The 27,692-nt window shown below is 35.4% G+C and overlaps 1 protein-coding gene across 1 annotated transcript; it reads left to right on the top strand.

The window, feature by feature from the left end:
* Window positions 1–274: 274 nt before the first annotated feature.
* KLHL28 (kelch like family member 28) lies at window positions 275–27,392 on the top strand. The gene is made up of 5 exons (XM_063091723.1): window positions 275–427; window positions 13,028–13,926; window positions 23,352–23,795; window positions 25,789–25,997; window positions 27,229–27,392. Exons 2-5 carry the CDS (start codon window positions 13,028–13,030, stop codon window positions 27,390–27,392), a joined length of 1,716 nt encoding a protein of 571 aa, XP_062947793.1. The 5' UTR covers window positions 275–427.
* Window positions 27,393–27,692: the final 300 nt, after the last annotated feature.

Genomic DNA, 27,692 nt, shown 5'->3' with positions numbered 1-27,692 from the left:
CACCACGTGACCAAACCGATCGCTTCCATGGTGATGTGCCCAGCGCGGACCTCTTGACCCGGAAATCAACCTGCTGTGGTGAATGCTGGGTCATGTAGTTCACGTCAGGTGTTGCGATTAAGCAGAAGTCTCCTGGAAGAGGAAGTCAGAACACTGCAAACGTAGCTAGAGCGGAGAAGGAGAGGAGGGCTGAAGACATTAGGCGGAAATGACGCCCTCCTGGCTCCGGGCGGAAATTCTCCGCCCCGTCCCTAAGAGTTGGGGTTTGACCAGAGTAGGGTCCTGCCGGGCTCTGATTGTCCACGGCTCCTCCTCCTGTCCCTACGGGCGTGATTCCTGGGACTCAGGTATTTTCTTTTTGCTGTTCTACAGCGACTCAGGCTTTGGCAGAGTTTTTCCCGAATGCCGGCTGGTGCTAGACTCAGAGGTAAAGGAATGAACGGGAGCTGGTGGGGAGAGAGGCGACATGTTCTTGTGCAGGGCTCCTTACCGTTGTAAACATGTTACTCTCTACAACCCTAAGTGCGATCCTTTTCTCCTCGGGTCCGCTTATCGGGACAGGAGATCCGGACCAAGGCTCAGCTCGTATATCGGATATTTCAATTCCTTGTCTTTTGGGCCCTTACTCTCTCAGCCCTCCTCCCTCTTTCCCCCTTTTCCTACTTCTCTTAACCCTCCGCTGTGGAGGGTTAATGGTTTTCTGTCAATTTTCCTTAACCCCATCACTTTGAGTCCTCTTTAAAATGTACGTCAATCTAGAGATAAGTATTTTTCCCTACAGATAACCGCCTCTCCTCAGACGTTCTCAAAGTCTCTTTCTAATGCAGTTCCTCTGTGGGACTCAATCCCTCCCCCGCCCCTCCCTCCGCCGCCCCAGCATCCCTGCAGGATCCTCAAGCGTCTCTGCAGCCTTTCAGTCTCCTGGAGACGGAGATCGCAAAGACAATTGCAGTTCGGAGGAAGTTCTTGGCATCACGGTCCTTAAGGGAATTCTGCCTTGTGGATTTAGGGTTGACAGTAGACATTTCTTTATTTTAAGGCGAACTGCCTCAGTTTGGTGGGCATTTTCTCCTCGTAAATGAAATTTAAGCGGACACAGTTGAAGAGCTTCAGTGTCTAGTGTGAGGCTGAATGATTTGGAGTGTGGAAGAGAGGTTTTTTAAAAGAATAATATAATTGCTTTTGAACGACTCAGTGAGAAAAGTCAGAGTTATCATCTGAAGTTCCAAATTTATGCACTTCTAATGCAAGTATTCCTACCCTGCTCTGTACCAGATGGAATATCTCTTAAATACTTTAAAAAATCTTGGAATGATTGAGTCACATATGTCAAATCACTTTATAAGTAATGTTCCTGGCTGATGCAAGTTCAAAAATAATTTCTGAATTCTGCCTTAAAGCGTAACTTGAATATTATGTTTCTTTTTTATTTTGAAACTTGAATATTAATGTACGTAAGGCTGTTTAAATATGCATCCTATGTTTTGGTTTGAATTCTCATTTGTTACTTTGACTTTATTAGTCATTTTGGTGTTTAAATGAATCTGCCTAAATTTGGTTTGGCCTGCATATATCAGTGACGTAAAAGAAAAATCCCCCCTTTTTTTGTTTACTCGTTTTTTATTTTAGGGGCAAACTAAGGGCAGGGGAGTGAAAACCAAGAGATGCTTGTAGCAGTTGTCGGTGAGAAAGAATGTCTGCTTTTTCTATTTCCAACCTAAGAAGCTCAAATGTTTACTTTTACTCATGTATGCTCAGACTTCAGGAACCTAATTCAAACTAACGTAAACAAGATAATGATGTACTCATTAGAATGTACAAATTAGAATGCCATTTTATGTTGGAATAGAAGACAACCCTTTCCAGTGATCAGAATTTTCATGTTGAAAATCCGGAGCACTCTTTCCTGTGTCTAAGAACTTGGGAAGCCAAGTTAATATCTAGAGGTTGTGCGGTAATCATGGAATCAAAGAAAAGGAACTTGGAAAGTCTTGAATGACATTTCATCATCAAAGTTATGGTAAAAGCTTACTCCTTCTCTCTGTAAAGAATATTTTTAAAGATACCTGTATACTTTAATCAGCAGTTATCATGTTCTTTTCCTCGGAACAAAGCAAGATGAGTCTTCATTTTGACCTTTATTTTTCTCAGGTCCCTATAGATCATTATACCTTACAGACTACAGTTTATTTTATATCTGTTACATTTTGTCTTCTTGATGAAGACTTGGAAGACCCATTAGTTTCCATGGTGGATATTTAGGAAGCGGGACTTCATCAGCATCATATATCTTACCAATTATCTTCTAGGGTTACTTCGTGGAACATAAATCTCATCCGTTTAATGTATATTCTGTTTATTTCTATCACAAAATGGATTTTTAAAAAATCTTATTCTTCAATTCTAGGAATCCCTTGTGTATTGACTACAAAAAGCCTTTTCTCTTTAGTCATAGATATATAGAGGGTACAAATTTTTAATCAGATTCCAGAATAGTGGAATACACTATTAGGTGTATTATTAATAGTATACATTACAAAGTTGAAAGGAAGTAGTTAAGGATACACTGAAAATTGCAAATTCAGATAAAATGAATTAAAAATTTCAATTATTTTAAAGAGTTTAGTTAAATTAATATATTATTACAAGAATGTGTGATACATACCTTTATTTTTTGAGCTGAACTTAAGTAGGGTAAACATAATTGTCTTAAAAACATCCTTTATTTCCACAGACATAGATAACATTAATTTGTTGGGTGAATTACTATAATTTTTTCTGTATTCTTACTTAAATTTTACAGACATCCAGGAATATTAGAAATCAGTGTGAAGTCTGTAAACTATTGAAAATTTTGTACAGTTTAAGAAGTTATTGTGAAGAAATTCTATGCAAATGAAAGATGCTATTAATATTAACAAGCAATTGTAATAATAGCATTTATTGTTTGCTATGTGCCATACATTGTGCTAGGTACTTAATGAATATTAACTCATTTAATCCTCACAATCCTTTTTTGAGTTTACATCTTCTGTATTTGTACTATGGCAGATTTTATGAGTGTTTCCACTGGAGAGTAATTGGACTGAGGAAGAAAGTAAAACTCAAGTCAGTTTAGCTACTTGCTTATAGCTTTGGAAAAGTTTTGGTGGAGGAGAGTGTTGAAACTATAGGATAAAATTAGATTTTTTTCACGAGTAATTATTCATATCTCTTATTACATTTTATTTGATTACATATATTTTAATCTATCCTTTTTCAGTATCTATTTTGAATCTTTTTAGTTTCTTGAGTCAAAACTTTAATAAGGTTAAGAAATTATGAGCTTTTTGTTGTTTTTTAATGAGTTTATTTTTATACATATGGGATTAAGTAGGTTTTTTGATGTATATCAGTGATATATTTTCATCCACTTAGGTTTATGTTTCAAAGCCATTAATGCATTTCTGTCCTGAGTCAAAGCTGTAATTTTAAGCAAAAATCCAATTTTCATTGCATTTTAAGCACTAATCTGTGTATGTTAACAGGATTTCACATGTGTTACAACCAGTTTTTCAGTAGACAGAGATTAATTATGTAACTTAGAGATTTTACGTGATGTACTAATGGCTTTGGGAACTTGGTTTTTTCCTGTGTTATTTCTAAATGCATAATATTATAATTCATGTTATGACAGACTTCTAATTTTACTTTTGTTTCTCCAGATGTAATAAAAGCCAATCTCAGAGAAAAGGAAAATATGCTAATTTGTTCCATAGGCTCACTGATAAAATTTCATATAATCATTGGTTAAATTCTACTGTGAGGAAGGTTGAACTGTGGAAAAGAAGTTTAAGAGAACAGATGTGATAAAATATCCTCCTAATTTCATAAATCACACTCTTTACAGAAAAGTGTCTATTTGGATTTTTTAAAAAAACTATCCTCATTTCTCTTCATCGTTTATTTTCTCTGGTTGGGATCTATATTTATGTGGTATCAGATAATTGCCTCCCAACTGATTTCAGCACTACTGTTTTGTAGCTTAGGTGTCAGTTAAGCAGATAGATACTAAACTCACAGCTTTGCCTTTATTATCTAGGTTTCAGAACCTAAAATTGTGACGTTACTGTAGACCATAGAAAGTTTGATTTTATTTTAATTTCATCTAACACTATATTTTGAATATTTATACAATAAGCGTATGATTAATAGTGAAGTACAATACTATTACTTTGTTAAAGCTTTTCAAAACGATACTGTTTATACAATCTTTACCGACTCGGTTACCTAGATTTAGAGTACTCTTAAGTATTCGTTTTATGGTACCAAATTAAGAATTAAAAAATATGCAGGGATGTGGAGGAACCTGCTATATCAAATCTGGTATTAAACAAATAACAGAAGGGAATGATTGTTCTATGGATACCTCTTTATTTTATTTTAAAGCTCTGATGTATTTTTGTACCCGATCTGTGTATATATTTTATATATGTATGATCTATCCTTTTTGGGTTTCTGTTCTTCACGTTTTTAGTTTCTTGTTTGAGTTAAAATTTTAATAAGATTAAGAAATTATGAGTTTATTTAATAAATGAGGCAGTATAATATAGTACTTAAGAATTCTGGAGAGTGCCAAAGTTTAAATCTTACCCTGGGCTTAATTTCACTGTTCCTTAAATTTCTTCATCTGTAAAATTGGAATAGTAATGATAATAATGGTGCCTACCTCATGTTGTTGCTCTGAGGATGAAGGGAATTAATACATGTAAAAAGTTTAGAATAGTACCTGGTAACAGAAAAATACCTCATGTCCTCTCTCATAAGTGGGAGCTGAAAGAAAAAGAAAAGAAAAAAGAAAGAAAGAAAGAATGATACCTGATACATATGATAGTCAAACAGAAGTATCCTGGGTCCTCTTTTATAGAATAATTTATGGATTGTTTTTAAGATTTAATTTTGCTTTATAATTATGTAAAATACTATCCTGGTTCCATAGTCAAATCTATAAAACAGGGTATATATATATATATATATATATATATATATATTTTTTTTTTTTTTAAATTTTTAAAAAGATGACCGGTAAGGGGATCTCAACCCTTGGCTTGGTGTTGTCAGCACCACGCTCAGCCAGTGAGCAAACCGGCCATCCCTATACAGGATCCGAACCCATGGCCTTGGTGTTATCAGCACCGCACTCTACCGAGTGAGCCATGGGCTGGCCTAAAACAGGGTATATTTAAAGATGTCTAGCTTCTATCTCTATCTCCTCCAGTTTGTTCATTCCCTCCTTTTATAGGTAACTTTAAGGAAATGTATTGTTTAATATTTCCTTTTTTAAAAAAATATATATAAGTGGTCATGTATATTTATAACCTCCCCTTAGGTAAATGGTGACATACTTTACACTCTTTTCTCTTCCATGCTTGGATCAGGGAGATCACTGCAGAGTAGTATATACAGATTCCTCATTCTTTTTCAGAACTGCACCATTGCGTGAATGTGCCATAGTTTTTAACTACCATTCTTTTGTTGGTGGACATTGGGGTTGTTTTAAAGTCATTAGTCAGTTGCCTTTTGGTCTCAAATATGAAAAATAGAAAACATAACATGTATTCTTTGCTTTTATAAATAGACCTGTAGTTATTATCTTTATGCATTTGTCTTTATGTATTTTTGGCAGTGTATTTTTTGAATAGATTCTCAGAAGTAGAGTTGATGGGTCAAAGGGTAAATGCAAATGTAATTCTGTTAGATTTTGCCAGATTTTTCCTCCACACGTCTTGTATCATTTTACATTCCCACAGCGTGTTGCCCACAACCTCGCCAACAGAGTATATTGTCAAGAGAGAATTGTTAACTCCATGTAGTTTTAATTTATTTTATTTTAACTGAAGTTGAGCACTTTTTATATGGTTAAAAACCGTCTGCATTTTTAACCCTCTGTACATTTCTTTAGCCAGTTTTTTCTGCAGGGCTATAGAATTTTAGAAATATTTTGCATATTACTGATACATATTTTATTTATCTGTTCACTTATTGCTTCCGGATTTTGTATCATAGTTAGGAAGCTGTTCCCTAATCCCAGGTTATAGAGGAATTTACCCCCATTTTATTCATACTTGTTTGATTTCATTTTTTACATTTATACTTCCGATCCATTTGGAATTTATTCTGGTATAGGTAAAGGGATCTAATTTCACCTATTTCCGTATGGCTATTCAATTACCCCAACACATTTATTTAGAAGTCCCTCTTTTCCTCACTGATTTTGGGATGCTGCTGTTATCATATACTAAATCTGCTATGCAAATAATCCATTTCTATATATTCTATTCTTGTCCTTTGGCCTGTATTTCCATACATACGTTCTTACTTAATTTTATCTAATCCACAACAAATTTTACAAATGAAAAAGTTCAAGTGTAGAATAAGTAATTTACCCAGTGTCATACAGCTGTTAAGTAGCCAAATGTAGACTTGGACCCAAACTCTCTGTCTCTAAAATTCATACGTTTACTCATTGTTCTTTCCTGTTTTCCATTGTACTTGCCTGCCCTTCTGCACAAGGTTGTTATTGAGATAAATGAAACTGTCGGTGTAAAACGGTTTAGTAAAGGTGGGGTTTTGAAGGTTAGAAATTATTGCTTCTTTGAGTTATTTCTATGGGTAAGTAGCTAAGAAATAAATATAGCCACATTTGTAATTTTTTTTTTTTTTTTAAAGATGACCAGTAAGGGGATCTTAACTCTTGACCTGGTGTTGTCAGCACCACGCTCTCCAAAATGAGCAAACTGGCCATCCCTATGTGGGATCCAAACCCATATCCTTGGTGTTATCAGCATCACATTCACCCAAGTGAGCCACGGACGGGCCCTGTAGCTTATAATTTTGAAGGAGTTACAATTATAATTTGCAATAGTTTCTAAGCAGTTACACTTGTGCTGGAAATACTGTAACTGGTTCTCAAACTTTAGCAAAGGTAAGAATCACCTGTACGGCTTAAAACAGATTTTTTCCCATCCCTCTGACACCCATGTACTTTCTGATTCCTTACATCTGTGGTGGGGCTCAAGAATTTGCATTTCTAGCAGGTCCCCAAGGACTATATTTTGAGAACCACTGTTTTAAAGCTCTGTATTTGAGAAAGTTAAAGTTTTGTGAATTTCTCTTAAGTCATGTTTCTTGAGAGAGGAAAGGCATCAAATTTAAAATTTTAACAATTATATTATGACAAACTTTTAGTGTAATTTATATTAAGTTCTCTATTTATACATTCCCCTTTGAAAGTTTTTAGTTGGAATTGTTTTGGTTGAGCATTAAAAGTATAACTTTTTAACTTAAACTTTATTCTCAATGGTTCTTAAAAGGAATGAACATTGTGTCATTTGCATGTAGTACAGTGATAAAAGTATGTATGGGAGTTCTTTTACAAAATTGTCTTTACCAGTGCCCTTTCATAGACCTATTTTGAAAACTTTGATAATTTTATTATTTTGGAGGAAAATGAACCATGGTGGTTCAAATTAATAGAATGTTTTACTTGCTAGTTGGGGTGGTCAGAAAATATTTAAAAGGTTTTAATAACATAAACCTGGGAAAGTGAGATAAAGAAGTACTACAGAGGTATATGTGTAGGGGAACGGCTTTGTCATGGCTCCCTGGTGACCTTGCATGTCAGCATATAGGCAAAGGATTGCACCTTATCTGCCTCTTGACACACCTTGTGATTCTCCTGGAATGTGGGAGGCTGGGAGGCCTCTGAGGTACTACTATGAGGTCATCTCCCACTCACCTATCTCTCTGGAATTCTGTCATGAGGCAGTTTCTCTTCACCTCCCTGGTTGTGATGGGGTATGGGACTTTTAGCCTCCCCACCCCCTTAAGAATAGAGCTGCAGAATGTAAAACTGCTTAGCCAAAGTCTAGATTGGGCTCCTCAACAACTTAGAGGTAGTCAGCTAGCCCCTTTTGTTTGGTGTTGTCATTTTTGGTGTGTGGGACAAGATCCAGGCAGCTTACTCTTTGGTTACTTTTCACTGACTAAATAATAACTGTCTAAATCTAATAAGCTGTCTGAATCTGAAAGTGGCTTGTTGTATCTTTTCTCGTTAATTGGGCTTTGGTCTTGCCTTGGCTGTATTTGTTTGCTTGACAGCAAGCAAGCTTCCTTCCTTTTTGGGTAAGCATGGAAGTTACATGGGTTTAGTTGACACAAACCAAGCCTTTAAAAGGATAATCATGATAATAATAAATAACATCTAATAATTATTGAGTGTTATGTCCCAGCACATAGAAAGGCGAATTTATTACTGTTTTTTAATACTGTTTTGTCTATGTTTTACAGATGGGAAAACAGTCTTATCAGATGACTTTCCCAAGTGACATAGTTATTAAATAGTACAGATGTACAGATGGGATTGTAACCTGAGCAGCCTTATTCCAGAACCCAGTCTCTTAAAATTATACTGTCCTGCGTACCCAGACGTGTGTGTGTGTGTTTATATGTTGTGTGTGTACATGTGTGTGTATATAAACAGGTATTTACAAATCTGTGTTGTGTCATGCTCTCATATTGTGTTAATGTTAACGTACCAGTCTAGAATTGGATAAACAAAAATTAGTTTAATATAGGATCTATCACCATATGATTCTTATTTATACTAAAAATGAATATAGCCGATAATTCATTAACTTGATTTGAGAATCAGCAATTCTGCACTACTTGGTGTTGCCTAGGATGTCAGTTGTTCAGAGTGGATTTCTTATCTAGTAGTGAGAGATAATGGAATATAGAAAGCTGAATACCTCTCAAGCAAACAACTCAAAGAATTCATTAGTAATAAGATAACATATTTATCAAGCATTTATTAAGTGATAGGTACTAGTCTAAGAACTTCATGTGCATAAACTCATTAAATCCTCAAAACAACCCTGTGTTATTATTATTATTAATATTATTATTATTGATCAGCTTTCATCTCTTGGTTTTGCCCAAGATGTCCCTTAGATCTCCTTTTTTCTAGACTCAGTACTCTTAGTTCCATTACCCATAAGACAGGATTTGAATTTCTTCTCTTCATCAGATGCTATAAATTTTTTTTTAGATCCCTTTTAAAGGATTTATCCAAAATCTGTACTCCAGATGTAGTCTGACATTTGCAGAGCAAAGCGAGAATGTCTTCTCTCTAGTTCAGTATATTATAGTTCTCATAATCAGCTTAAACCCACAGAAGCTTAGTGTGTTAAAGTAGTTCTAAAATTAAAATCCCTAAACCCGTTAAACCTGTTCTACAGATGAGTCTTTTCACTGTTTTTCTATTCTTGTGTAACTGTTTTGGAATCTACTGTAGAATTTTTACATTTATCCTTCTTAAATTTCGTTTTGTTAGATGTCAGGTCTTTTTGGAACCCTACATTGTCTAGTATTTTTGCTGTTCTTTATAGCTTCATGCCATCTGCAAAAACCAGGAGCATACCTTGAGTATCTTCATCTAGGCCTTGTAGCATATCACTAGACACATCCTTTCAAACCTCATTCCATTAAGTAGTATGGGCATGTTTGTTCAAATAGTTGGTAATTTAGCTAACTGAACTAGCTTATATTTTTTAGTTTTGTTGTCAAGAAAATCATGAAAAGCATTATAAAGTTATTTACTAACATCTACTTAAATATCATGTGTACTTTTCTGATCTACAAGCCTTCTAAATGTGTCAAAAAATAAACTAGATTAGTCTGTAATACGCCTTATTAATATTAGCTCATCTATCCTCGTCTTACAGATCTTTACATCCTCTTAGGTATTTGCAAATCAAATGTTTAATAATTTGTTTTAAAATGTTATCTGAAATTAACATGAATCTTACCAGATTGTAGAATTTACTGTCTTATTTTTGAAAACAATCTTCAGTCCTATGTCACTGGCAATGATTAGGGATCTCATTTGCAGGTTCTTTTAAATGTCTTGGAACATAATTGTTTAGTCTGAGAAAAATATGAATTTACAAAGTAGCTAGTTCTCCTTTTTCAATCCCTTCTCTTATTTTCCATATCCATTCATCTTTCCTCTTGTTCAATCTTCACTTTTCAGTCTAAAATCATTCTCTTTGTTAAATCAGGCAAATGAAAGTCAAGGGGATATGTTTTATAGCACAACACATGCAATTATATTAATTAGCTGTAGAGGAATAGTGTACACAAATGCTTATAGACTTACAGGTAAAGTTAATTTTGACTTGGATTTTTGAGAATTTTAATTGGAGGAAATGAAGATGAGAGAGGAGAAAGGTTATAGGCAAAATCTGGCATGTGGTTAGAAAATATATGGTAAGAAAATATTTGGAGATAGCAAGTTTTGTATAGAGCTGTATTAATTACATGAGTATTATTAGAGTGAAAAGTCATTGTGGGAAAGAATGGGAATTAGTGAAAGTGGAGATCATGGGAGGAGGCAATTTAGTAAAATAAAACTTAACTGCTATATTATCTCTGTTGTATGGAATTTTATGCTTTAAAAAAATCACTTTCATGTAAACTTTTGAGATAGGTGAGAACATTCTTATTTTATGAATGAAAAAATTAATACTTAAATTAAGAATTGTGCCAATTCTACATAATAATACTTGACCCAGTTGGGACTAAAACTCATTTATCTTATATCTCCAAGGTATGTGTTCTTCAGTGATACTCTTATACCTCTATTGCCTTACCATAGCACCCTACATTTATAACTCTTATCGCTAATATTTTCATGTACTTTATCTGATTTGATCCTCAAAAACCTTGTGAGGTATACGAGAGTACAAGGGAACTTTTTTTTTTTTTTTTTTTTGCATCTGGCCAGTAAAGGTATCCTAACCCTTGACTTTGGTGTTACAACCCTGTGCTCTAACCAACTGAGCTAACAGGCCAGCCCTGAGCGTACTCTTTAAAGTTGGTGGAAAAATAGAATTGAAAGATCCTTCCATGAATTTTTTGAAGACCCCTTGTATAGTTCAGGTATTATTATAATCTCATTTTTCAGATAAGGAAAATGAAGATGGGAAAAGGTAAAGTTAACTAGACATAAAGTAGCTGGGACTGCTTTCTTAACCACACTGCCTATTTTCTATATCTGCTTGCCTTTCCTACTGTTTATTCTTCACTTTTCAATCTAGATATGAACTGTTCAGTAAAACTGAGGATAAAAGAAGTTAAATAGATTGAAAAGGTCAACACTGTAGTAAGTTACAGAACATATCTAGATCTAAACTTATGCCTTCTGATTGCTATCTTCGTATTAGTACATATTCTCTTCTGGGAGAAAGTTCCTACTGGAAGATCTAGAAGTTTCTTGAGACATATTCACACCATGATTGAAATAATATTTGAGAATTATTATGGTAGATGTGTGTGGGATTATTTGGAGAGATCAGAAGTGGAGGTTGATATCAGCTGTAAGGTAGATATATTAACAATTTTTAACTGACTTCAGTGTGAAACAAGTGTGACATGATGAGGTTCTTGACGAAGGTAAAAGTTTTAATATTTGGATTTTGCCACTTAAAAATGCACAGGAATGAAAAAATGCTATACTCTTCCAATCCTACCAGTATTGATATTAACAGTGATGAAAATATTTGAATTAATTTGATAATGCTTTTAATATATGAACAAAATCTTCTAATTTTGTTATCCCCTTAACTTGTGTTTGAGGTGTGAGTTAAGGAGGAAACAACTTGTATTGTATGGATGCCTTATGTTCCTTTTGTCTATTCTAAGCAACTGCTGCAATCCATTCTGAAATATCCATGTATTAATTTCTTAAAGCTCCTGTAACAAATTACCACAAACTCAGTTGTTTAAAATGACAGAAATTTATTCTGTCATAATTCTGGAGGCCAGAAGTCTGAAATTAGTGTCAGTGGGCTGAAATTAAGGTGTCAGGGCCATGCTCCTTCTGGAGGCTCCAGATGAAAGTCTGTTCTTGCCTCTTCCAGCTTCTGGTCTGCCAGCATTCCTTGGTTTGTGGCTGTAGCACTCCAGTCTCTGCCTTTGTAGTCACTATTACCTTCTCCTCTTCTGTCTGTGTCAAATCTCCCTCTGCCTTCTTATGAGGCCCATGGTGATGACATTTAGGGACCACCTAGATAATCCAGGATAATCTCCCCATCTCACAATCCTTAATCACATCTGTAAAGTCCTTTTTTACCATCTAAAATAACATTCACAGCTTCCAGGGATTAGGATTAGTTTGGGCGAGCCATTATTCATTTTACCACAGTCCTTGTTTGTCCACTTTTTCTTCTTTTCTTTCTCATCCCTTTTCTTCATTCCTGTTTTTATTCTATTTCATCTTCCAAAAGCACAAAGCAGCAAGTAGATTGAGTGGGCATTCTCTGAGTTAATGATCAAGAGCTGAGTGTCTATGGTGTAAGTATAGTAAGTCAGCCTTACTGCCCTCACTAAGGAACATTGAATTCTATTCACAATAATTTTGTTGGTTTTATTGAATTAATTGACAGTAATGGTAACTTTGTTGAATTCAGCACCCTGTATCAGAGCAACTATTGAATTTTGAGTAAAATATTTGACTTAAAATGAAATTTCTTTATAATTAAAGCATCTGTTGATTGGCAGGCATTGATACTATTATTGAGAAAATAGACAAATACTAGTATTGTTTCAAAACTAATTTTACTTTAAGCAAGTTTTTTTTTTTTCTATATTTGGATTTTGATTCAGTGATAACTTAGACTTGAAATTAATGAAGGGAAACAGAATGAAAGAGTTAGCAGAGTTTTGATCCAAAAATTCATTGTCCAGAGACCTTTGTAGTTTAGTGCATATCATGTAACCTTTTGGGCCTCCATTTCCTAATATCTATAATAAAGGAGTTGAATTATATGATTGTTAAATCCCTTATAACTCTTGAAGACTTTATTAAAGTATTTTAAAAACCAACAAACAAACAACTAATCTGATTGGTTTTATACTATTTGAAAAAACAGAATTATATTGGCAAGATTATTTTAAATAACTGTCCGTGCTTTTTGTTTTTCTGTAGATGGACCACACATCCCCGACCTACATGTTTGCTAACTTAACCCACTTACATTCTGAACAACTTCTGCAGGGCTTGAATCTTCTTCGTCAGCATCACGAACTCTGTGACATCATTCTTCGAGTAGGGGATGTTAAAATTCATGCTCACAAAGTGGTACTTGCCAGCATCAGCCCATATTTTAAAGCTATGTTCACTGGAAACCTTTCTGAAAAGGAGAACAGTGAGGTTGAGTTTCAGTGTATTGATGAAACTGCTCTCCAGGCCATTGTGGAATATGCCTATACAGGGACTGTTTTCATTTCTCAGGACACAGTTGAATCTCTTCTTCCAGCAGCAAACCTACTCCAAATAAAACTTGTTCTGAAAGAATGTTGTGCATTTCTTGAAAGCCAACTTGATCCTGGTAACTGTATTGGAATTTCTCGTTTTGCAGAGACGTATGGTTGTCATGACCTTTATTTGGCAGCCACTAAGTATATTTGCCAGAATTTTGAAGCTGTTTGCCAGACTGAAGAGTTTTTTGAGCTTACACATGCTGATTTGGATGAAATTGTTTCCAATGACTGTTTGAATGTAGCTACTGAAGAGACTGTTTTTTATGCATTAGAGTCTTGGATCAAGTACGATGTACAAGAACGCCAGAAATACTTAGCACAGCTATTAAACAGTGTACGATTGCCATTGCTGAGTGTTAAATTTCTCACAAGACTGTATGAAGCAAATCATCTCATTCGTGATGATCGCACTTGTAAACATCTTTTGAATGAAGCCCTAAAGTACCACTTTATGCCTGAACATAGACTCTCTCATCAGACAGTCTTGATGACACGACCTCGCTGTGCTCCCAAAGTACTTTGTGCAGTAGGAGGAAAATCTGGACTCTTTGCCTGTTTGGATAGGTAAATAGAAGGCTTTCTTAAAAGAGTGATGCTTATAGATTTTATGCTTTTTAAATGTGCTAATTTTCTGTATTTTTAAAACAGTTTGATATTCTTTTGTACTTCTCATTATTTGCTTCTTTTTGTTTTTCCTCTTCTTCTTAAAAAAATTATGTAGTTGTGTAATCACATTATCATTCATTCTCTACAATACTCTCAGTTTTTAACCACCCTCCCACAAGTGAACCATTCGAGTTCCTTACTACTACTTCTTTTTCATTTTATGTCGTCATCTTTTTTTTTTTTCTTTCTTTCTGGAAACATTAACATCTTTACTTGAGTCAGACTAGGTTGGAGGGGATTTATTATTGTCAACTGTATCAGAAATGGTAAAGAAGAAAGCTAGAAATGTGATGAAGGCAGACTGGTGACTGCAATGGGCTTGAATGAAAATAGCTAATTAGAAGAACAACCAAAGAAAGGAGAAACGATAGGGTACTGATATAAATCATGGACTTTATGTGCAATTGATTTTTTTCAGTGTAAATATTTTTTAAAGACAATAGTAAAAAGTGCTTTCTTGTCTAATAACTTAGAGGAGAAGATGTCAGACTTTTTAAATAAAGGGTCTAATAGTAAATATTTTAGACGTAGTGGGTCATATGGTATGGTCTATGGTGCATCTACTCAACTCTCATTGTAGTGAGAGCAGCCATAGACAATGCATAAGTGAATGATCATGGATATGTTCCAATAAAACTTGTTTATAAAAATAACCGGTAGGCTGAATTTGGCCCATCTCCATAGTTGAGTAACCCTTGATTTAGAGCATTACATGTGTAACTTTTATATACACCGACAGTGTAGCTTGATTTTCTTTGCTTTTTCCTTGGATAGTATTGCTTTATGAAAACTTTTATGGTTGGTATATTTCTTTAATACTATGGATTTCTTTTCGGCGATTTCCAAAATTTGGTAAATTGCTTTTTCCTCTCCAGCGGTAGGAAACTATTGATGTTTTATCAATGGCAACTGGTATATTTTGCATCTTTTAAAAAGTCTCATTATATATTTTAATTGTAGTCTAAAACTACTGTTGTTGAGATTGGGCTACGTGTGGAATGTAGTTATGGTAGCTACACTAATTGATTATTCAACTCTTATTCTTAAAGACATTGATTATTGGCATGAAGTAAATCACGTTAGTCAAATGTCATGACAAAAAAATTCCAAACATGAATTTATATTGTAAAAATTCTTGAGTAGTAAATTTCTTGGTTTCTCAAATATTAAAAAAAAACAAATTTAAATTATTGAAGAGTCCTAAGAATATTTATGTCTTTAGGCCCAGTAATCTTTCATCTGAGAATCTGTCATAATAAAATTAAATTAAAAATTGAAAATATTTACACAAAGCTGTTTATTGCAACATTATTTATAACTGGGGAAAAATTGGAACCAATCCAAATGATCATTCAATTTAATTCTACAAAAAATATTAATCGCCTGTGCATCAGACATACTGCTAGATAATGGGCCTTCAGCAAGTTTCTAATTCAGGAAAGGAGACAAATATCTATAATAGATAGTGTTAATGCAGTGATAAAGATAATTCTATGGAAGTATTAAGGCTTAGAGGCATTTATCCCGTCTGGGGGATTTAGGAAGGAAATTATAGAGAAGTTAATCTCCAAGCTGACTGTTGAAGGCTAAGCAAGAGCCAAGTGAAAAAGGGGGAATGTCACAATAAATACACAAGGACACAATGACATAATATGGTATGGAATATGTAGGAAACGAAAACTGGTATTCAGAAGTATAAAGTTCTAACCAGCAAGTGTCAAGAGTAATTAGATAAGAGGTTATTATAGAAGTACAGATAAAAACTGTGAGGTCCTGAATTAGGGTAGGAGTAGTAAACAGAGAGAATGGGGAATTAATTTTTTAAGACATGTTTTAAGAGACTAAATTAATAGGATTTTGTGTTTGGATATGGGGAAGGGATGGTGAGCAAGAGGGAGGAACTCAAGATGAGTGAGATCTCTTGGTTAGATGATGGAGTGCATGATTAATATACTGAGAGAGAATATGGGAGGAGGAGCCACTTTAACAGGGAAAATAATGTGTTTAATTTAGGGCATATTGAGTTTGAAGTGCCTATTAAATATCTAAGTAAAGGATGTTCTACTGCTAGGTGTATGTAAGTGCATAGCTCAAAGAAGAAATCAGGGCTGGAAATTAGGATGTCATCAGCATATAGTATGATTTAGAGGTATAAATTAAAGCCATGAAGTCTTTGATGGACTTCTCAACTGATTTAAATGTTCCTCTGTTCTTGTGGTGCTGATAACATGGAGGTCAAGGGTTCGGATCCCCATACCAGCCAGATGCCAGAAAAAAAAAGTTTTTCCTTTCTGCTCAGTGAGAACATATATAAAGGAAAAAGGATTGATTAATGAATGAAAATCTGGGGAACATTAATATTCAAGATGAGGGCAACAGAAACAATTTAGAGGTAGGATAACCAAGACAGAATGATGTCATGAAAGCAAGGAATTTAAATGTGTCAGGAAGGAAGAAATGTGATCAGCAATGTACAATGTAATGAAAGATCCAGAAAAATCTTTCCAGGATAGAAAGGTGGCTATTAGACTTGGCAGTATGGAGATTATTAATGACATTTGGTGGAGTAATTTCAACAGAGTTGTAGGAATGCTGTAGGTACATTACAGTGGGTTGAGAAGTGAAAAAAAGTAAGGAAATAGGCTGTGAATGAAGATTATTCTTTTAAGAATTTTGGTAGAGGTAAGAAGGAGAGAGTTAAGGCAGTGCCTGATAGAGTCAGTGGAAGTTTTTGTTCAGTTTTATTTTGTGTTTAAAGAGAGAGATATGAGTATGTTTATAATCAGATGACAGTAAAGAGGGATAGGGTGAAGATATAAGATAACAGAATGAACATCGATGGAGCAAGATCTTAAAGGAAATAGAAAGGTATGGTATCAAAGGGAAGGATAGAAGGTTTTGGATAGGAGAAGAGGGATTCTTCATACCTGAAGACTAGAATGTAAAATATAGGTTTACTGGTGGGGTTAGGGGTGAGAGCAGGGGTTTAAAACAGATTCTGTCCAGTGGTTTCAGTTTTCTTCTTTAACTAGGAGGAGGTCTGCTAGATGAGAAAGTGGGGATTGGGTAGGTAGCTTAAAGACTTTGGGGAAGCTCTGACAACAGTATTGTTTCTACTTACATATGAAGAATCATGAGTATGGGAATATACTGAAAGCATTTTTGAATAGTTGTATGAATACATTACATGTATTAAATGGAAATTTAGCCACACCAGTCACATCACTCATCTCAGCACTATAAACTACATGTCTAATTCCAAGGAAGAAACTCTCATTAGAACTAATTATCATTTGCTTTCTACTATGGTTTAGGTATGTTCCCCAGATGTTTATGTGTTGGAAACTTATTTGCTTGCCATTGTAACAGTGTTAAGAGGTGGGCCTTTAAGAGGTGCTTAGTCCATAAAGTCTCCACTCTCATGAAGGAATTAATGATGTTATCACAGGAATGGGTTCCAGATAAAAATGAAAAGTTCACCCCCCATTTTCTCTCTGTCTTGTGTTCTCCTTGCCATGTGTTGCTTTCTGCCATGGATGATCCATGCCCAGTGCCAGTGCCATACCCTTATACTTCCCAGCTTCCAGAACCATCAGCCAAATAAACTTCTGTTCTTTATAATTACCCAGTTTGTGGCATTCTGCTATAGCAGCAGACAACAGACTAAGACAGAAAATTGGTTCTAATAAATGGGATTGTCGATATAACAAATACCCGAAAATGTGAAAGTGGCTTTGCAACTGGGTAATAAGCAGAGGTGGAAGAATTTGGATGAGCAGACTAGAAAAAGCCTAGATTGCTATGAATGGAGTTTTATGAGCAATTCTGGTGAGGGCTCAGAAGAAGAGGAGATCTGTAGGGAAAGTCTGGAACTTCTTAGAGATTACTTAAGTGACTGTGGTTAGAATGTTGGTAGAAATATGGATGGTAATATCCATCTGAGACCTCATCAGAATGGCTATGAGGAACAAAATATTGGAAAATGAAGTAAAGGCTATCCTTGTTAAACAGTAACAAAGACTTTGGCCGAATTGTGTTTATGTTCTAGGACTTTATGGAATGCAAAACTTAAAAGCAATAAACTAGGATATCTGGCTGAAGAATCTTCTAAGCAGCAAAGCATTCAAGCTGCTGCATGGCTACCTTAAACGCATACACTGAGATGTGAGGGGAAAGGAATGACATAAAGATGGAATTTATAGAGAAAAAGAAGCAGGACAGAAAGACTTAGAAAATTCATGGACTGGCCAGGTACAGAGTGGAAAAGCATCTTTAGGAGAGCAAACCAAGGGTATGCTAAACAGTTTGATGAGATTACCATGGATAGAGCCAGATGCTATTCAGCAAGACAAGAGGAGAAAGACCCTGATACAGGTTGAAAGTTCCCTCCAAAGCTCATGTGGAAGATTGAACCCCAATGTAGCAGTGTTGAAAGGTGGGGACTTTAGGAGGTGATTGGATCATGAGAGCCATCCCTTAATGAATGGATTGATCCATTAATGGGTTAGTGGATTAATGGGTTATCATGGGTGTGTAATGGTGACTTTATCAGGAGAGCACATGAAAATGTTCTTGCCATTCTTGCTGTGTGATTGCCCGTGTTGCCTAGGGACTCTGTAGCGAGCTCCCACTGAGAGGAAGATGTGGTCCATGGACCTGGAACTTTTCAGCCTCTAAAACTGTAAGAAATAAATTTTATTTCTTCATAAATTACCCAGTTTCAGGTATTCTGAGTGACAGAAAACAGGCTAATACAGACCCCTAAGGTATTTTAGGGATCTTTGAGACAACTCTCCCATCACAGGCCCAGAGCTCTAGGAGGGCAGAATGGTTTTGAAGGACAGGTCTTGGGTTCTCTCCACAGGCTTACTGCCCAGGGCCGCCTTGGGACTCTTTTCCCTGCATTCCAGTGCAGTGCCCCATAGCTGCCACAGCTGTGGCTCAAGCAGACCCAGGTGTTGCTCAGACCACCACTCCTGAGGGAGCCAGCAGTAAGCCTTGGCAGCGTCCACATGGTGTTAAGTCTATAGGCTCTCAGAATGCAAGAGCTGTAGGGGCATGACTACCTCCACCTAGATTTCAAAGGATGTTGGTAGCCTGTGGGCCCAAGCATAAGTTTGTTATGGTGTGGAGCCATCCTAGAGAGCCCCCACTAGGGCAATACTTAGTAGAACTGTGGGAGTGGGGCCACCCCCAAGATCACAGAACTGTAGAGCTACTGTTGTGCAACATCAGCCTGGGAGAGCTGCAGGCATGGGACTCCAACCTGTGGAGAGCTGTGTGCACCCAGTCCAGCAAAGACACGGGTGCAGGGTGCTCAAGGCCTTAGGGGCCCAACAGCCACCCCAGTGTATACAGGAAGTGGGACATGGAGTTACAGGAGATTATTCTTCAGCTTTAAGACAATGTTTTTCTTGTTGGGTTTTGGACTTACTTGGGGCCTGTTACTCCTTTCTTCACACCTATTTCTCCATTTTGGAATGGGAATGTCTATCTTATGCCTGTCTCACCATTTTTCTTTGGAAGTAGATAACTTGTTTTGATTTCACAGGCTCACAGCTGGAGGAAATTTGCCTCAGTATGAATTGTGCCTTGAGTCTCACCCATGTGTGATTTAGATGAGACCCTGGACTTTAGACCTTTGGGTTGTGCTGGAATAAGTTAAGACTTTTGGAACTGTCGGGATAAAATGAATGTATTTTCGTTTGAGAAGAACATTAATTTGGTGCCAGAGGCGGAATGCTTTAGTTTGAATGTGTTGCCTTAAGTTCATGTGTTGGAAACTTAGTTGTCACTGACCAGTATTAAGAAGTAGGGTCTTTAAGAAGTGATTAGGCCACGAGGGCTCTACCCTCATGAAGGGATTAAATGCTGTTAATCCAGAAGTAGGCTCCTGATAAAAGGATAAGTTTGGCCCCCATTTTCTCTCTGTCTCACACTTGCTCACCATGTGATCCCTTTTTTCATGGGACGACCCGTGCCAGATGTTGGTGCCATGCTCTTGGACTTCCCAGCTTCCAGAACTGTGAGCCAAATAAACTTCTGTTCTTTGTAAATTACCCAGTCTGTGATATTCTGTTATAGCATCAGGAAACAGACTAAGACAGCCTCAAAAGACCATAAGTACAAATGCCTTTATCTGTTTACCTAAAAATAAATCATCTCCAGAAAGCCATGATTTTTAGGTAATCCATCATCATAAACTCCAGTCTTATTATCACTGAGAGGTTTTTTCTCACACCAACCATTTTCCCAATTCTCCAGCACCACTGGGTGTCTAACGATCCAATTCAATTCTGACAATAATTCTCCAGAATTAGCCCAGACCCCATAGGTTAAAATCTTCGTCTTACAAGACTGTCCCTACTTCAGGTGCCAGCCTTTGTCATTACCAATGACTTCAACACATTCAAAATTTTGGTTTTAGACTTTCCACTCTCTGACCACCACCTCCTTTCTTGGCAGCTTATTTATTTCAGTACACACACTCCAATGATTCTTTGTCCCCTTCAGGATTTTTGATCCATTGGCCCTATAATCAGTTAGCAGAACTGACTACTCATCAACCACATGTCCTCAGCTTCACTGCTTACCCAGCTCAGATTTCAGAACATCACTGTCATTCTATTAGAATACATCCCTTTCTCCCTTGCGCTTCTAACCCTTCATCATATTTATCTAAACTCTGTTCAGGCCCTCAGCACTCCCCAGCAACCTATATTTCCCTAATTAATTTACTTTTTCACTTCCTGGGAGGACTGTCTCACACCTGCTCTCTCCTTAAAAACATCTAAAACTAGGGCTGGCCAGTTGGCTCAGTTGGTTACAGCATGGTGCTGATAATACCAAAGTACAAGGTTCAATTCCTGTGCTGCCCAGCCACCAAAAATGTATACATATACACAAAATCCATTCCCTTCACCTTTTAACTCTAAGCTGATTACCTTATCTCTTATTCTGCTGAGAAGATAGAAGCAACCAGAAGAGTACTATCTCATCTTCCCATCACCAAATCTACCAAGTTATTTCTAAGATCAACCCCTGCACTTCTCTGCTTCTTTACTAGATTTCATTCCCTCTCCTTCACACAAGGTCTTTGCTTTTGCAGTTACAAACACTGAATCAATATACTGTAAGTGAAAATCCAGTATATATCCAGCCATGGAATAATTATTACCTAATTAAGTCATGTCTAATTAAAGTGCTGTTTACAAAGGAAAAAAAGGTTAAGAAGTAGAACTGGATGTTAACTTGACATGTGACATTTTATAATTTCTTAACTTTCAGACTACAGAGGTTTTAGAGGTTATCACAAGTTTATTGAACTTCAAGCAGTAAGTTTATTGTAGAATCTGATTTTCCTGGGGCCCAGCCCATGGCTCACTCGGGAGAGTGTGGTGCTAACACCAAGGCCATGGGTTTGGACCCCGTATAGGGATGGCTGGTTAGCTCACTGGGTGAGCATGGTGCTTACAACACCAAGTTAAGGGTTAAGATCCCCTTAACAGTCATCTTTAAAAAAAGAATCTGATTTTCCTGAATATGAGCACTTAGGTGACAAAACGAGGAATCCAACACCAAAACTGAAAAAAAACACAGCACTATATGTACATACTATTTCCCTCAATGTTAGCCAGAGCCTTAATATTATAAGAAACAGTTGGGTTTTTAGAAAATTTCTATAATTTTGTTTTTCTACTAGAAGATACATTATCCAATTCCAGCAAACGTAACAAACAGTATACCAAAACTGACTATAAATAGGCATTCTGTAACTTTCAATGAATGAATGTACTTTGATCATACTTGATAGAGAATGCATATTTTTATACTAATGCATTTTTGAGGTTGGGGACATTGGCTACTTTTTCCCAACTTTTTTGGGATAATGAAAGATATATGTGTAAAAGGGTATATAATATACATGCATGCAGGGTATAAAAAATACCCAAATACCTATTAGCCATCTTAATAGACTATTAACAATACTCTTAAAGTCCTTATGTGTCCCTCCTTGTTGCCATCTCCCTCCCCCAGAAGTAACCACTATCCTGAATTTTCTTATATTATTTGTGTTTTATTATAGCTTTGCCATACATTATACGTGCCCAGTATACTGTTACGTTTTACACATTTTTTTATAAGTGCGCTAATACTATATGAAGAGTCTTCAAAAAGTTCATGGTAAGATTTGTATTATCTTTTTATTCTATTTTGTTATGAACTTTTTGAAGTTCCCTTGCATATATTCTTCAGAAATGTGTTTTCTCACTAAACGGTAAGTTTGTGAAATTCGTCTGTGAGATTGCATGAGGAAATATTCATTAATTTTCATTTGTATGTGGTATTATAGTATATGGACATAATATGATTTTTTCTTTCTACAATGAAAAATTTAATTCTAAATAAATATTAGAATGTTACACACATATAGAAAAGTATGCAAATCCCAAGTGTATAGCTCAGTAAACTATCATAAAGTGAACATTACAAAGCAGTTAATGAAATAGAACATAACCAGCACCCAGAAGCCACCCTTTAACTCCCTCTCTGTCCTCTCCAAAGGTAACTACTACCCTCATTTCTAATCCAGAGGTTAGTTTTATTGATTTTTGAACTTGATATAGATGAAATTGTGAGGAATGTGTTCTTTTGAATACATGCACATTATATGTATAAGATTCACCCCAGTGGGATGTAGCTGTAATTTGTTAAATTTCATTGCTTTATGGTATTCTCTCATATGACATGCCACAATTTTATCTATTTTACAGTTGGAGAACATTTGATTGTTTTCATTTTTTGGCTAGTACAAATAAACTGCTGTAAACATCCTTGCACATAGACACATGCATGCATTTCTCTTGGGTACATATCTAAGAGTGGAATTGCTCAGTCAGATATACCACACCTTATTTAACCATTCTCCTTTTGATGGATGACTGTATTGTGCTGCTGTGAACATTTCTGTTTATATGTCCTGGTGCAAAACAGACTGTAGTAGGCATTTGATAGCCCAAATACATAGGAATGAAATTGGTGAGTCAGGGCATGTGTTTATCTTCAACTTTATTAGATAATATAAAGTTGTTTTCTAGAGTAGTTTGTACCAATTTACACTCTCACCTATAGAATATGCATTCCTTGCTCCACATTTTTGCCAACAGTTATTATCTGATTTTACATTTTTGCCAATCTGGAAGGTATGGCATGGTTTATTGTGGCTTTAATTTGTGTGTCCCTGATTACTAATGAGATTAAACACATTTTTGTTTATGGGCCATTTTGGTTTTTAAAATTTTATTTTTCTGCTTATTTTTTAGTGTGGAGATGTACTTTCCTCAAAATGACTCTTGGATTGGCTTGGCACCATTAAACATTCCTCGCTATGAATTTGGAATATGTGTTTTAGACCAAAAGGTATATGTTATAGGTGGTATTGAAACTAATGTGCGTCCTGGTGTCACTATCAGAAAACATGAAAATTCGGTAGAGTGCTGGAATCCTGATACAAATACCTGGACTTCTCTAGAGAGAATGAACGAGAGCCGAAGTACCCTTGGAGTAGTAGTACTTGCAGGAGAACTTTATGCTTTAGGTGGTTATGATGGACAATCTTATTTACAATCTGTAGAGAAGTATATTCCCAAAATAAGAAAATGGCAACCTGTGGCACCAATGACTACAACAAGAAGTTGTTTTGCTGCAGCTGTATTGGATGGAATGATATATGCCATTGGTGGGTATGGTCCTGCCCACATGAACAGGTATCTAACTTAATCAAATTTTATATGTTTGTAGATTTTTAAAAGTACCATTAACAGTGATTTCTGAGTTTTGAACAATTTTTGTGTATGATGAACTTCCTTTTTAAATGTTTTTAGTAATATTGATAGACATTTGGGAAATTTAATCTGCTCCAATTATAATTGTTTTACATGGAAATTTAATACAAACCTAAGAATTAAATTACTCTTATTTTATTTTACATTCATTCAATATAAACGGGCTAGATTTTTAAAACTCAGAAATCTGACAGGTGAAGTTTGACAACTTTAGATTTTGTGTATGTATGTGTGTACAGTATGTATATGATTTTCTATTGCATTGTTAAATAGAATAAAGTAGAAATGTGATTTCTATATGCCTGTGCAATATTATAATGCATCATAAACATAAAGCCTTTTAAAAATATTTCTTTCTGGATTCTTATTCTATAATCATAAATGTATCATTGTGCATTTGAGTTGTGCTGAAGTCTGAATTTGAGATTTCTGTATTTTATGAATAAAGTAGAAATACACATGAGAAAATACAAGTATAAAGTTATTGTTATATGGAAAGTTAATCATAATTCTGAATCTTTGTTGAAAATTGGTGTTCCGAAGATTTTTATCTCTAGTAGTAATTAGAATGGTATGTGCTTTATTGATTGTGAGAATTTTAATGAAAAGTGTAGTGTGGTTTGTTAAGTGACTGAGAAAGTGATGGCAAAACAGCATTTCATCTATAACTTTTAATTTCTGTTTAAGCTAAAATATTTCCCCTTTTATTGCTCCCTTAGTTGAAGGAAAAAGTATTTGGGGCCCAGACATGCCTTTCTTCTTCTTCTTTTTTTTTTTGAAACATAATTGATTATACATATTTGTGGGGTACAGAATTCACTACAGACATGCATTTCTATTCTTTGAAAAGCTAAAAGCTGCTGGCAAAAATGTGTAAGACAAAATGTTAAATATTTTAATTTTGAGATAATGCTCTTGAATTTTAAGGTCTTACTATAGTTTATCAACTCTCCTTATCCAGTGATTTTGGTCTTAATCATGCTGTCCTTCTGGAAACACTTATCTAGTTTCTGTTATGAACTCCAGAATGATGTCACAGCCTCTCAAATGCTTAAAGATTTTCCAAAAGTTAGGTCAGGATCAGAACAAGCTCAATAAACTTACCTTTGCGGCTTTGTGCCCCTTCAGGGCAAACCATAGGTTTAAAGGGATTCTGGAATTTTCTAGGGAAGGTTTTTGGAAATTCCAATTTGATTTGGGTTTCTATAATGCAGCTTGGAAATACCAACGGTTCTCTGGAAAGCAGACTTGGCTTAAATCCCTGAATTCTCCTAAACCACTCTGAGATTATTATGATTAGCCAGTTTGTGTTATGGAACCTGCAGTGACTGCTTTGCAGTAAAACACATGAATTCTCCTGTGAGGGAAAAAAATAATAAGTTGCTCTTTCTTCCTTCTCTTCCTCTTCCCTTTTCCCTCACTGTGTAGAAGATCCTTAATATCTTAAAAATATCTATATTCAATTTGTGATTTTCAAAGTACTTTCACATGTATACTCATTTGACTTTATTCTTACATGAATTCTTTGAGGTTGTACTATCATTTTTGGAGGTGAGAGGAAATGACTTATTCAGGACTACACAAATTCAAAGTGCTAGGGCTAGTGTTCATTTAGGTGTAGGTACGCAATATTAGTACTTGAACTACAGTCTTCTGACTCCAAGTTCTATGCCTTTGATATACCTTGCTTCTTGTACAATATAATGGAATAGCATATGGCTGTTACTGCACCTGGTCCACAAGCTTTTATTTCTGCATTCATATCAACAAAACCTGAACATTAAGGACAAACTTCTCTTGTTTTATATCTGTCTGTTTAAACTTTTAAAAGCATGGTGGGCTTTAGCTTTGCTTTGGCAGGAAGAGTGACACAAAAGATCTGTGAATTAATTATTTCTTTTGTGAATATTTGCAGTGTGGAGCGTTATGATCCAAGTAAGGACTCCTGGGAGATGGTTGCCTCCATGGCAGATAAAAGGATTCACTTTGGCGTGGGTGTCATGCTAGGCTTTATTTTTGTGGTGGGTGGACATAATGGTGTCTCACATTTGTCAAGCATTGAAAGATATGACCCTCATCAGAATCAGTGGACAGTGTGTAGACCAATGAAAGAACCCAGAACAGGTAATAATAATTTATTAATTTCTAAACATATTGGGCAGTATTTTCTGTAGTGATGTTTTTGGATTAGTAGTAGTTTCTTGGAATGTAACAGTAAGGGTATTACTTGTCCAGAAAAAAAGTTTTTTTGGTAAACTTGAAAGACAACTAGCTAGACAAAACTATATAGACTTTTTTTTTTTTACTGTGATTTTAATATGCCAATGTGCATATTATTGTTTCTCAAACTTGGAGTACACATTTTGGAGATGCTGATAAAAGAGCGTATCTTTATAGAAGTTTTTTTTGTCCATATAACAGATGTCATCTTTTTATATATCACACACATACACACATACACACACACAATCCTTGGATTGTTGTTTTGTTTTTTTATTGTACATCAGCAATCTATTTGTTCACTTTCAAATGTTTTGTCCTCCTTAAGAAGTATAATTAATTGAGCAAAATAGGGTTGGATTTCAGGGTTCCTGGAGAAGAAACAAATACACCATTGAGGATAAGGAGAAATTATCATCTTTGAACCCAGGCTCAAGTCACATTATTTTAAGGGGAAGGTTTTAAGTTACTGATAGAAATGCTTTAGGAGTATTCCTTATGTTTACAATTAAAGAAACTATTGAAACAAACATGCAAGGGGAACTGAAATGACAAAATGGAATGAACTATTTCAGTGTTTACTGTAATTAGATTCTTTGGTATCCTTGAAAGGAAAAGCCATAAAAACAATGAGAACTTAAAAAGTTTGTGTAGATGACTTTTTTAAGAACTATGTGGTAATATCTGAAGTAGAATTTGTTAAAAGCATAAATTATACAATTCAATATATTTGAAAACCTGATAAAATGAATGATTTCTAGTAAAATATATATAAATTGATAAGAAAGCATGTGGAAAGATATATACTACATTCTTTTTTTTTTTTTTTTAATTTCTTTTTGGCAGCTGGCTGGTATGGGGATCTAAACCTGTACTGCATTATTAATAGTACTTTCCTGAAGTGGGGAGAGAGGGAGAATAGGATTGCAGAGGAGAGGTGAAGGAAGACTTCAACTCTTACTTTTACATTAAGGTGTTTTTTTTCCCAGCAAGCACATATTGCTATATTGCTTGCATAATTAATAAGATTGTTGAAATCTATTTTAAGAAAGCATTAGAATACAAATTCTTTTATTTTTAGTGAGAAATAGTCTACTTCACAGTTAACATGTTTCTTTTTACCCACTTTTCCTAGGAGTTGGTGCTGCAGTAATCGATAACTACCTTTATGTAGTTGGTGGTCACTCAGGGTCTTCCTATCTGAATGCAGTGCAGAAATATGACCCTATCTCAGATACATGGCTGGATTCAGCTGGCATGATATATTGTCGCTGTAACTTTGGATTAACTGCACTTTGACAAGTGTGAACTCTTGGAAATAGTATGGTGGTGAAACTTGTGCTGCATGAAAGGATGCCCAGTTTTCTGAAACCCAAAAGCTGCATTGCTTTCTTTTTAACTTGAAGTGGCATGAAGACTCAAAGTTTTGTTGGGTACTTTGAATTACAAGTAGTTTTGGTTGCTCTTGATTACACAATAAATCAATAATCACAAAGAAAAAAAAAGGAATGACCTTGCCAGTTGAATTGTGCACTTTTTTCCCTAAGACTGGGATAGACTGATTTTATGTTCATAGGTATACATGTACAGAAAACCTTG

The sequence above is a fragment of the Cynocephalus volans genome, chromosome 3 (assembly GCF_027409185.1).
Source record: "Cynocephalus volans isolate mCynVol1 chromosome 3, mCynVol1.pri, whole genome shotgun sequence".
NCBI classification, from domain to species: domain Eukaryota; kingdom Metazoa; phylum Chordata; class Mammalia; order Dermoptera; family Cynocephalidae; genus Cynocephalus; species Cynocephalus volans.
The sequence above is the reverse complement of the archived record's forward strand: the minus strand, read 5'-3'. Positions and strand labels throughout refer to the sequence as shown.

Coding starts and splice junctions, on each gene's coding strand:
- KLHL28 (XM_063091723.1), top strand. CDS start 13,028: ATGGACCACACATCCCCGACCTACATGTTTGCTAACTTAACCCACTTA. Junction 13,927..23,351: donor CTCTTTGCCTGTTTGGATAG/GTAAATAGAAGG, acceptor CTTATTTTTTAG/TGTGGAGATGTACTTTCCTC. Junction 23,796..25,788: donor GGTCCTGCCCACATGAACAG/GTATCTAACTTA, acceptor GAATATTTGCAG/TGTGGAGCGTTATGATCCAA.